Source organism: Colias eurytheme, chromosome 22 (assembly GCF_061535395.1).
Source record: "Colias eurytheme isolate Ceu_HAF_F1 chromosome 22, ilColEury1 Martin Lab GWU primary, whole genome shotgun sequence".
Classification (NCBI taxonomy): Eukaryota; Metazoa; Arthropoda; class Insecta; order Lepidoptera; family Pieridae; genus Colias; species Colias eurytheme.
The window spans coordinates 5658458-5669185 of NC_143001.1; the positions used below are offsets into that span (position 1 = coordinate 5658458).

The 10728-nt window shown below is 34.6% G+C and overlaps 2 protein-coding genes across 2 annotated transcripts; both read right to left on the bottom strand.

The window, feature by feature from the left end:
• Positions 1-2528: 2528 nt before the first annotated feature.
• Positions 2529-6392, bottom strand: LOC149898705 (UDP-glucosyltransferase 2-like). Its single transcript, XM_090114821.1, has 4 exons — positions 5442-6392; positions 4554-4776; positions 4252-4471; positions 2529-2888 (listed from the first exon to the last, which is right to left on the bottom strand). The coding sequence occupies exons 1-4, from the start codon at positions 6390-6392 to the stop codon at positions 2600-2602; spliced, it is 1683 nt and encodes a 560-aa protein (XP_089970947.1). The 3' UTR covers positions 2529-2599.
• A 956-nt stretch (positions 6393-7348) lies between these two features.
• On the bottom strand, positions 7349-9393 carry LOC149898706 (UDP-glucosyltransferase 2-like). The gene is made up of 4 exons (XM_090115154.1): positions 8572-9393; positions 8145-8367; positions 7845-8064; positions 7349-7648 (listed from the first exon to the last, which is right to left on the bottom strand). Exons 1-4 carry the CDS (start codon positions 9391-9393, stop codon positions 7360-7362), a joined length of 1554 nt encoding a protein of 517 aa, XP_089971280.1. The 3' UTR covers positions 7349-7359.
• Positions 9394-10728: the final 1335 nt, after the last annotated feature.

Sequence of the window (10728 nt, forward strand, 5' to 3'; positions counted from 1 at the left end):
GTAGATATTGATCCATTCTATAATACCGTAGAACATTTTTTTGTTCTATCTTCAATAGATTCCGCAGCGCACGCGATGACAGAAGTTTTATTGAGGATTTTTTTACACCTTGGGTTACATTATTGCATTTTTGGTAAGGATCTCTAATTTTTTTGAAAATGCAATATAGCCTATGTTGCTCAGTAAAGATGCAGCTTTCTAATGGTGAAAGAATTTTTGAAATCGGTCCAGTAGTTTTTGCGTGAAAACCATACATACATACATACATACATACATACTTACAAACTTTTCCTCTTTATAATATTAGTATAGAAAAGTGAAAGTGAAGTCCCATGTCCCCAAGTGGGGTAAGGGGCAGATGCATTATACATCTGTATCTGATCGATTTTATTTAGGGACAAGTAGGTGATCAGCCTTCTGTGTCCTACCAGACCAAGACATTTTTCTTTCTTCGTCACCACCGGGAATCGAACCCAGGACCCCTCGGTTTTACGCTCACGCGTCAACCACTGACTTAGGGTTGCCAACTATACTGTTTTAAACAGTATTCTGCTGTTTTTCACTAAATTCTACTTTTTACTGTTTAACAAAAAAAAAGTATACAAAATACTGTTTTCAGCATCAAAGTGCAGACACATTATTATGTGTTATATTAAGACGCTCACAATTTTTTTTTTATTTAGTCAGAGGGCGCACACTACAATAAATACTGTTTGTTTTGCTAAAATACTGTTTAATAATCTTCATAGACCTGAATATACTTTATTTCTTGTAAAAAAAGTTGGCAACCCTGACCACTGTACGTGTGAATATTTTATATACGAAAGAAAAAAAATATAAATATATTTTTTATTTATTAAAAAAATATAAGTAACCCTAACTCATATTATTATAAATGCAAAACTAATTTTGTCTGTCTGTCTCGTCTTCACACCTCAATGACACAAAATTTGAATAAAGAATCTTTGACTCGATTTTGAACCACTTTAAAATAGTCGAAAGGAGTCGGCTATATACAAACAGGGAAGCTAATATTAAAGCGTGTTTAAAAAAAGCAACCAATCATGTCTAACATCGTTTCAATTCCTCCTTACATCCTCCTCCTCCTCCTAATATCCTCCTCCTCCCCTCAAACGTCGAATCACTGACATCTGCTACAAAAGGCCCTGTCGGACATCTCGATTGATTGAACCTTCGAGGTGTCAGGTGTGTTTAGATCAATCTGAATAAATTTAGTTAGAATAGCGTGGTTATAATATTTGTTTCGTTGTAAGAATATAGTTTAGTATCGAAATCACGATTATTAAATAAAACGTCAAGGTGGATATTATTATAATATTTATATTCATTAAAATAATTTTTAATTAATTGATGCATAACCATTAAAATTAGGTACTGTAATTAATTAATTTTCATTTTGAAACAAATTCGTATGTCTGTATGCACTACTATAAATACTCTTCCAATGTAAACACGACTTTCAATGTAAGATGAGATTACGCTTAACAATTGCAATAAAAAGTTGCGAAATTTTCATAAGACATGACGTTGTGTACGTCGGAGAGTCTAGAATCTACAATGAAATATAAGAATTAAATGACTGATTTATTGTAAGAGATAAACTTATTTATAACTAGCTTTCCGCCCGCGGCTTCACCCGCATTTTCATAGAAAAACCCGCATAGTTCCCGTTACCGTTGGATAAAACCTACCCTATGTGCTAATCCAAGTTACCCTATATACTATTATATGTGCTAAATTTCATTGTAATCGGTTCAGTAGTATTTGCATGAAAGAGTAACAAACACACACACATCCTCACAAACTTTCGCATATTTTATAATATTAGTATGATACAAACATCAATAAGCCGCTTTCAACAGAGCGCTCTAATCTTGCTCTAATTTATCTCTAGTTACATTTATTTTCTAAAAAATATTCCGTTTCGTTCTATTTACTTTAAAATATACTCCACATTCATAGATTAACAAATTGATCAACACGTCATAGTTTTACGTATATTAATAGCAAATATAAATATTTATTTTTCATCGAATCACATTCGCATTTTAAATTCCCATCCATATTTGCTGCGATAAAAAATTTTCGTTGTATTTTGTTTGAATGTACGTATTTCCGAGTAGGCTTTCTAGGACAAATCCTCAATATTCGAATCTAAAAACAAGACACAAAAACAGCGTGTGTGCTGGGCACATGTGTGAGAAGTGAAACTTTTTTGCCAAGATTAAAAATATACGACGTGACGGTATGAATATCAACAGATGGACCTCAATTACTTTATTACTAATTTTGAGGAATTAGATGAAATTGGAGTACCTTTATATTTAAACTAAATAGAAAAAATCCCATCGAATAGAATTTAGTTGAAACTTTCTGCAACATGATTGCTAATCCAAAACTGACAGGCGTTTGAATTGTGAACGCGTTTATGTCGTGTTATTCTGGTTTAAAATTACCTAACGAAAACGTTAAACGTTAAACAGAGACGCAGAAATAAAAGTGAATCACTGATTTAAAATTAAGTTTTATATTACAATAAATTACATTAATTTTATATTTTTGGGTTCACTCCTGAACATTAACTTATTTTTTTTTTACGCCGTAAATTACTTTTTCTACAAAGAAGCTTCCTTACTATACAAAATACCAGGAAAATTATGACTACAATGACACTCAAACATACAGCTAAAACAGTGAGGACTAAGGGCACTTCATAATACTCCGTCCAGGTGAGCCCCGCTGCGGGGGAGCGCAGGTGCTGACCGCCATGTCGCAGTATATGCTCCACCCACCACACAGCAAGCTCTAGTGGCGACACTGGGTGCTCCCTCATGAGCGAACGGAGTCTTATCATGTTGTTCTTGAAACTGTAATCGAGAATGTGATTGTTAACGAGAATTACAAAATATGTATGTTCAACTTCAACCCAACCAAAAACAATTCACAATTGGGTTTTAGGGATCCTACTCGCCTATTGATGCCAAACTGTAAATCAAAACTTTTTCAAAACAATGCGAATGTGATGTGCTTATAGGTATTTAATCACATTACTAAAAAACTGCGTAAAATGCCAAAAAATTTAATGCATAGAAAATTGAAAATATGGTTAGCGGAAAAATGTTTTCTATTCATTAAGGGCCGGTTTTTCAATGCTTTGATAAAACTTATCCGTCCAATAAAGTATTACACAATAATATTAAAATGTCACGTAAGCTGATATTAAAATGTCTCGTAAACTGTCAAATACAGGCAATTAGAATAGGAAGTTTCGGCCCTAAATGAAATAATTTGAATTTGAATTTGGGCGCTTGTGCACTACAAGGAATTTTACTGTCCGGCATTCCGATTTTTTACGGTCCGGTGTGGCATGAAAAAACCGATGAATTGCTTGTGCACCTGTCCGTCGTTACTCGGATCAGTGCGGTACAGTTCAAGGAAGTTTGGCGGTATAATGCTATCATAAATGATTGTTTTTGCATTTTACAAGAAACGAGTAAAAAATATTATAGAAGGTGAAATATTATATTACTTCGTTGTAATAAAAAGTAAAGTTCCGTAAGAGATTTAAAATGCGTGTTTCACTTATGTATTTTAATCGGTGACGAGGAGCTCAAGCTATTCCCACTTGAACTTTAACTTACCAACACTTACTTAGATAATAATTATAGGTCAATGCTTGGTCAATGTATATAAAATAACAATACCGACTTCTCAAATCTCATTGCCAACTAAAAGAAATTAAAACAAGAGCTTGCTTTTAATTGGCATATGCAGTAAAAACAGTAAAATCCAAGCAAGTGGGCATTCGAAAACAATTATACCTACAGCGACTCGTAGACACAAAAAACCATCCGGAATAGGGAAAAGTAAAATGTCGGACAGTAAAATTACGTATAGTGCACAAGCTAGTATTTAGATTAATTGCGTGCCATACCGGACCGTAAAAAATCGGAATGCCGGACCGTAAAATTCCTTGTAGTGGACAAACGCCCTTTGAATGTGATTGGTAAAAAGAACGGAATTTTACACCGATTAATAAATATTTTCGTTTGATGTAGGTGCAATCTATCTTTGCCATATCTTTGCATTTAAATGCCTAATCTTATGGCCTGCATTTAAACAATTTCAGATGGAACAAAAAAATAGATGAGTGGTAAATTCAATTATTAAAACGTTTTGTTTATTAGTCTGCTCCGGTTAAATTATAATAAAATTAAAATGAAAACCTACCTTTTGTCTTCAATAACTCTCCTCACCGCATTCTCGAAAGTTGCTTCAGTTAGTTCTGATATACCTAATTGCAGACCAACTCCATGTTTTACGTATTTTTCGACATTGTACCATTGATCAGCAATCATTGGAATACCAATGACAGGAACAGCTGCATTGATAGTTTCATCTGCTGATTGCATTCCTCCTTGGGTTATAAAAAGCTTGACTTTCGGATGTTCTGTAAAAATATCATATTTATAAATGTTGCTATGGTGTTGCTCTATAATAATTATACTATCACAGTAAAACTTTTAACTTACTTAAAAGATCAACTTGAGGGAACCATTTAAAAGTTTTTATCTTGCTTGATTTTCCTGGCAGCTCATCTCCATCCCACTTCCATAATACGTCATATGGTAATTTAGACAAAACTTTGGTCATTATTGTAATTTTTTCTTGGGGAAGTAAGGAAGCATTAATGTTGGTACCAAAACTAATATATATCACCCCATTTTCCGATGCATCCAAAAGTGATTTGAATTCCTGAAATAATTGCACGCCTCATAAGCGAAGCGTTGAGGTGGGTACTACTGTCACTTCGCGCAAAACATCTGATTTTTCAAACTTAAAATGTCTTTATGTATCATACATTGCACTTGTAAGATAATACATACACACACATATTAAGAAAAAACACTATTTTTAACGTTCATGATATTTTTGATGTCATTTTTGTTATTTAAACTAGTTAAAAAACAGTTTAAAAAAGTTCTGTCTTGGACGTCCGTGTGTCTGTATGTGCGGATCCTTTTTCTTGTTAACACGATAGCGACCGAAATACTTTACTAATCGAGTCTTTTTTTTTCTCTTACGCTTGAGTATGCTCAGGAATAGAACCCTTTCATTTTTCAGGGTCTGATTCGATGGGGTTTAATTGTTATTAAATAAACAAAAATAATAATTAATAAATATTTATTAAAAAAAATTATGAGGCGTGCACTTTTGGATTTTCCAAATTATTTTTCATTGCAGTCGAGTTACTGAGGTTATTATACAAACGGACTATTTATTGTTATTATAATATTATCTATTGTATTGAAGAAATGAATATAGTGAAAAGTATAGACATAATTTATTTAATTCGAAATTAATTAGTAATTATTTTTTACAAGGAATTTGCAAAGGCAAATAGTTATACAAATCCTTACCTGTGGTAATTTTCGTTCTGGGCTTTGATGTATACCTCCAATGTAAACAATATTAGGCGGCACAGGATGATTATTTGACCAAATCGGATGTTCATTCAAAAACAACAACTGGACATTCTTCTCTAACTCCTCATAATTCGGCAAATCGTAACCAAAAGTTCTTTTCATCATTCGATATTCAAACTCTGCCGTATTTGATATGATATATTCAATTAAACCAATCTTAAGCAATTGTTCAGCTTTATCAAATAGAGTTAGATTGTATACCCTTTGCGCTACTGGAGCAGGATATAAAAGAGGATGAACTGGCGCTCCAAACATATTGTAGTTGGTGGGATTGCATCCCATAGAACTGAATTGAATAACTGGGGCTTTGAATACATGGCCCAAGACCAAAGTGGGTCGAATATAAGTTTCTACGATTATCAAATCAAACTTTTGGTCAAATAATTTCTTCACTTCCGGTACTTGCATCTGTTTTTCAAATATCGTGGCCATACATTCGAAGACATCCTGAACCTGACGTACAAATCCTCCTTTATCTCCTTGATGTTTTTCAAGGATTCCTGCGAAGAGATCGTAAGAGAAATGGACATCGATTTCAGATAAGTTCGCTGGAGCCTGACCTTTGGGGAACACAGGGTCTGGAGTTATTATTGTGACATCATGGCCTCTTCTCGCTAGTTCGTGTATTAACGGTCGAAATACCACTTGATGGCTTATTGATGGTGTAGGAAATGCTGCTAGTATTTTAGCAGCGTGTGTTATTGAAATTTTGTTAGCTATTGTAGCTATTACGAAAACCACGAAGGCACGTGGAAAGGCGCGTGTGCGCGCCCGCGGCCTGTAAGCGTGCGCCTCACGCTGCGCCATCTGCGCGACAAACGCGGCCTGCACGTGGCGTGCGTTGACCCGACGCAGATAAGAGCGGCGTGGGGGAGGGAGGGCCATGACGGGTTTATATCAATGACCATGCGTATGACGAATCATCTATAAAAAAACTGGCGTTTTGTTTGGAGTTGTGGAGGCCATGTTTTTTCCGGCACACAATAAACTCCGAACTTCTTAGGACAGGAGTTGGATAAAATATTCATGTTTGTAATGCTTGTATATTTTGAAAATTAAAACGCCTTAACACTTCTTCAATGTGCAGGACTCGACCTAATTGTAATGCTAAGAAATAAAATGTTACTTTTGAAATATTTGTCAATATTATTGCCGTATTACTAACCCGCGCATCTTCGTTCGCGTTAACATTGTGCAATACCTAAATGTACAGATGACGTCATATTATGTATTATTTACTAGCTTACCGCCTGCGGCTTCGCCCGCCTTGTCTAAAACCTAATAAATTATCTATTAAAAACACCGCATCAAAATCCGTTGCGTAGTTTTAAAGATTTAAGCATACAAAGGGACATAGGGAAATACGGACAGAGAAAGCGACTTTGTTATATACTATGTAGTGAAGAAATATGGACATCGGAATTCGGACTTAATATTTTTTTTTATGTATGAGTCGCGTGTCTAGTTGAACCAAAGTCTATATAATATTGGAAAAGGCACTTCACTTTTTATACATATCACTACATAGTACAAAACAAAGTCGCTTTCTCTGTCCCTATGTCCCTTTGTATGCTTAAATCTTTAAAACTACGCAACGGATTTTGATGCGGGTTTTTTTAATAGATAGAGTGATTCAAGAGGAAGGTTTTAGTATATAATTAAGACAAAGCGGGCGAAGCCGCGGGCGGTAAGCTAGTGTATAATAAATAATTTATGCGAGCAATCACTTGTCGTAGAATTTGGGTAGGTGTTTTTATCGGCACTAGAAAAAATATAATTTGAAAAAATTTTAAGCAGATAAATAAAAAAAAGACACTGACAAAATATATTTTATTTCACTAATAATAACCACCTAATTAATTTTTGTTTTATTCCTCTTATTATTTTTACCACACACAAACTTCCTCAGTATGTAAAATACCACTAAAATGACGACTAGAAGCAAACTCAAACATACAGCTAAAACAGTGAGGACTAAGGACACTTCATAATACTCTGTCCAGGTGAGCCCCGCTGCGGGGGAGCGCAGGTGCTGACCGCCATGTCGCAGTATGTGCTCCACCCACCACACAGCAAGCTCTAGTGGCGGCACTGGGTGCTCCCTCATGAGCGAACGGAGTCTTATCATGTTGTTCTTGAAACTGTAATCGAGAATATGATCTTATAGCGGGCTTTTCCCTAGATTAATAAAGAATTACGCATAATGATGAAGGAATTTAATATGTTCTCATTAAAGTGTCTAAACTGATGGTCTAGATTCAAGCAATTTCAGTTGGAATTAAATATAGATATTTTTAGGAATGTCAGAATACCACCGGTTTTATTGTGAAAACTTACGTTTCGTCTTCAATTACTCTCCTCACCGCATTCTCGAAAGTAGCTTCAGTTAGTTCTGATATATCTAATTGCAGACCAACTCCATGTTTTACGTATTTCTCGACATTGTACCATTGATCAGCAATCATTGGAATACCAATGACAGGAACAGCTGCATTGATAGTTTCATCTGCTGATTGCATTCCTCCTTGGGTTATAAAAAGCTTGACTTTCGGATGTTCTGTAAAAATATCATATTTATAAATGTTGCTATGGTTGCTCTATAATAATTATACCATCAGAGTAAAACTTATAACTTACTTAAAAGATCAACTTGAGGGAACCATTTAAAAGTTTTTATGTTGATTGATTTTCCTGGCAGCTCATCTCCATCCCACTTCCATAATACGTCATATGGTAATTTAGACAAAACCTTCGTCATGACTGCAAGTTTTTCGGGTGGTAATAAGGAAGGTTTGACGTTAGAACCGAAACTGACGTATATAACTCCATTCTTCGATGCATCTAAAATTGATTTAAATTTCTGAAAACAAGTTCAGGTCACCTGATGAAAATTTTTCTCTACATTTTTTAAATTGAATTAATAAATTTCAGTACAGCAATCACATATTTTATGGAATGGAGGTCACCAACTGAATATTTATCTTTATCCTATTTCTATTTCTATTTAATCTTAAAATTTGTAAATGGGAAATAATTAATGAAATCATTGACACAAAATCATTACCTCAGGTAATTCTCCTTCTGGACTCTGATGAATACCTCCAACGTAAACAATATTAGGTGGCACAGGATGGTTATCAGCCCAAACTGGATGTTCATTTAAAAACAACATCTGAACATTCTTCTCTAGCTCTTCATAATTCGGCACATCATCACCAAAAGTTCTTTTCATCATTTGATAATCAAAATGCACTGTAGTTGATATCAAGTATTCAATAAAAGCAATTTTTAGCAATTGTTCAGCTTTTTCAAATAGAGTTAGATTGTATACTCTTTGCGATATTGCCGTCGGAAACACGAGAGGATGGACTGGTGCTCCCATCGTATTGAAGTTGCTGGGGTTACATCCCAATGAACTAAACTGAATAACTGGGGCTTTGAACACATAACCTAACCCTAAAGTAGGTCGAACCAACCCCTCTACGATTATCAAATCAAACTTCTGGCCAAACAGCTTCTTTGATTCCGGCACTTGCATCTGTTTTTCAAATATCGTAGTAAAACTTTCGAAAACTTCCTGAATCTGCCGAATAAATCCTCCCTTTTCTCCCTGGTGTTTTTGAAGGATGCCTGCGAAGAGATCGTAAGAGAAATGGACATCGATCTCAGTCAAGTTGGCAGGAGCCTGTCCTTTAGGGAAGGCAGGGTCCGGAGTTATTACTGTAACGTCATGTCCTCTTCTTGCTAGTTCGTGTATTAACGGTCGAAACACTACTTGATGGCTTATCGATGGTGTCGGAAATGCTGCTAATATTCGTGCGGCGTCTGATATTGAAATTATATTTACTATGAGAACTGTTACTATAGCTACACAAGGTAATTGCATTGTGTCTAGTCACCGACTGATTGTTTGAATTGTATTATCTGTTGTTATCGTCGATTGCTTTTTTTATATAGTAAATAAACTGATTAGAATTTTGCTGTATCATATATTATTGCTATACATTACAATAATCGTTGATATAATCTTTTAATGTGGAATTCCCAAACGGTTATATTGTCATATCATTTTTTTTATTTTTGTCCTACTAAAGTAAATCATCTTGTGATTAAGTTTTAAATATAGAAATACAATGAAGGATGGAGGAAGATAACAATAATCAAAAATTTACTTATAATATTATGTTTACGTGGTTTAAGATTCCACGCGAGGATTAGGTATACAAGATTTTGTTACTGGAACAAATCGTTGAACCACAGTGAACCTCCATCCTGATACTTCTATCAGGATGGAGGTTCACTGTGGTGAACGGCTTCCCGTACGAGGCTGCTGGTGGAAAGCTAGGTAAGGTAATAATATTACTAGCCTACTGAGCCGACGGTCCCGGGTTCGATCCCCGGTCAGGGCAAATATTTGTGTGATGAACTCAATTATTTGTTCTTGGGTCTGGGTGTTATTATCTATATATATGTATTTATTAAATATTATATTTATCGTCGCCTAGTACCCACAACACAAGCCTTAATTGAGTTTACTGTGGGACTAGGTCGATTTGTGTAATAATGTCCTATATTATTTTATTTATTTATTTATTTATTTACTAGTAAGGAGCTAGGAGGTTTAAATTAATTATGATCGAATCAGAAATTTAGACGTAAAAACGCGGATGATTTCTTTTTATATTAAAAAACTAGATTTCCGCCCGCGGCTTTGCCCGCGTTTTCAAAGGAAAAACCTGCATAGTTCCCGTTCCCGTGGGATTTCCGGGATAAATCCTATCCTATGTGTTAATCCAAGTTACCCTCTATATGTGTGCTAAATTTCATTGTAATCGGTTCAGTAGTTTTTACGTGAAAGAGTAACAAACATCCATACATCCTTACAAACTTTCGCCTTAATAATATAATATTAGAAATTCATCCACGTGTTTTCATTTATAGCAGGAAACAAGAAAAAGGCTTATTTCCAACAGCTTATTAACATGAGCCTTTTGATCGTTACTTATTTTGATACACTTACCTATTTATAGTATTTCCAAGTATAATTTTACATCTGAAACGGATTTGGAATACATTTGGAATCAAGACTTTACGGATTAAGGATATTTTTATCCCAACATCAAGACCCATTACGTGAAATGAACTGGATATAAAATAATATTATTTATAGTGACGAAATATATAAATCTAACACATTTTTTCACAATAATTTGATAAATAA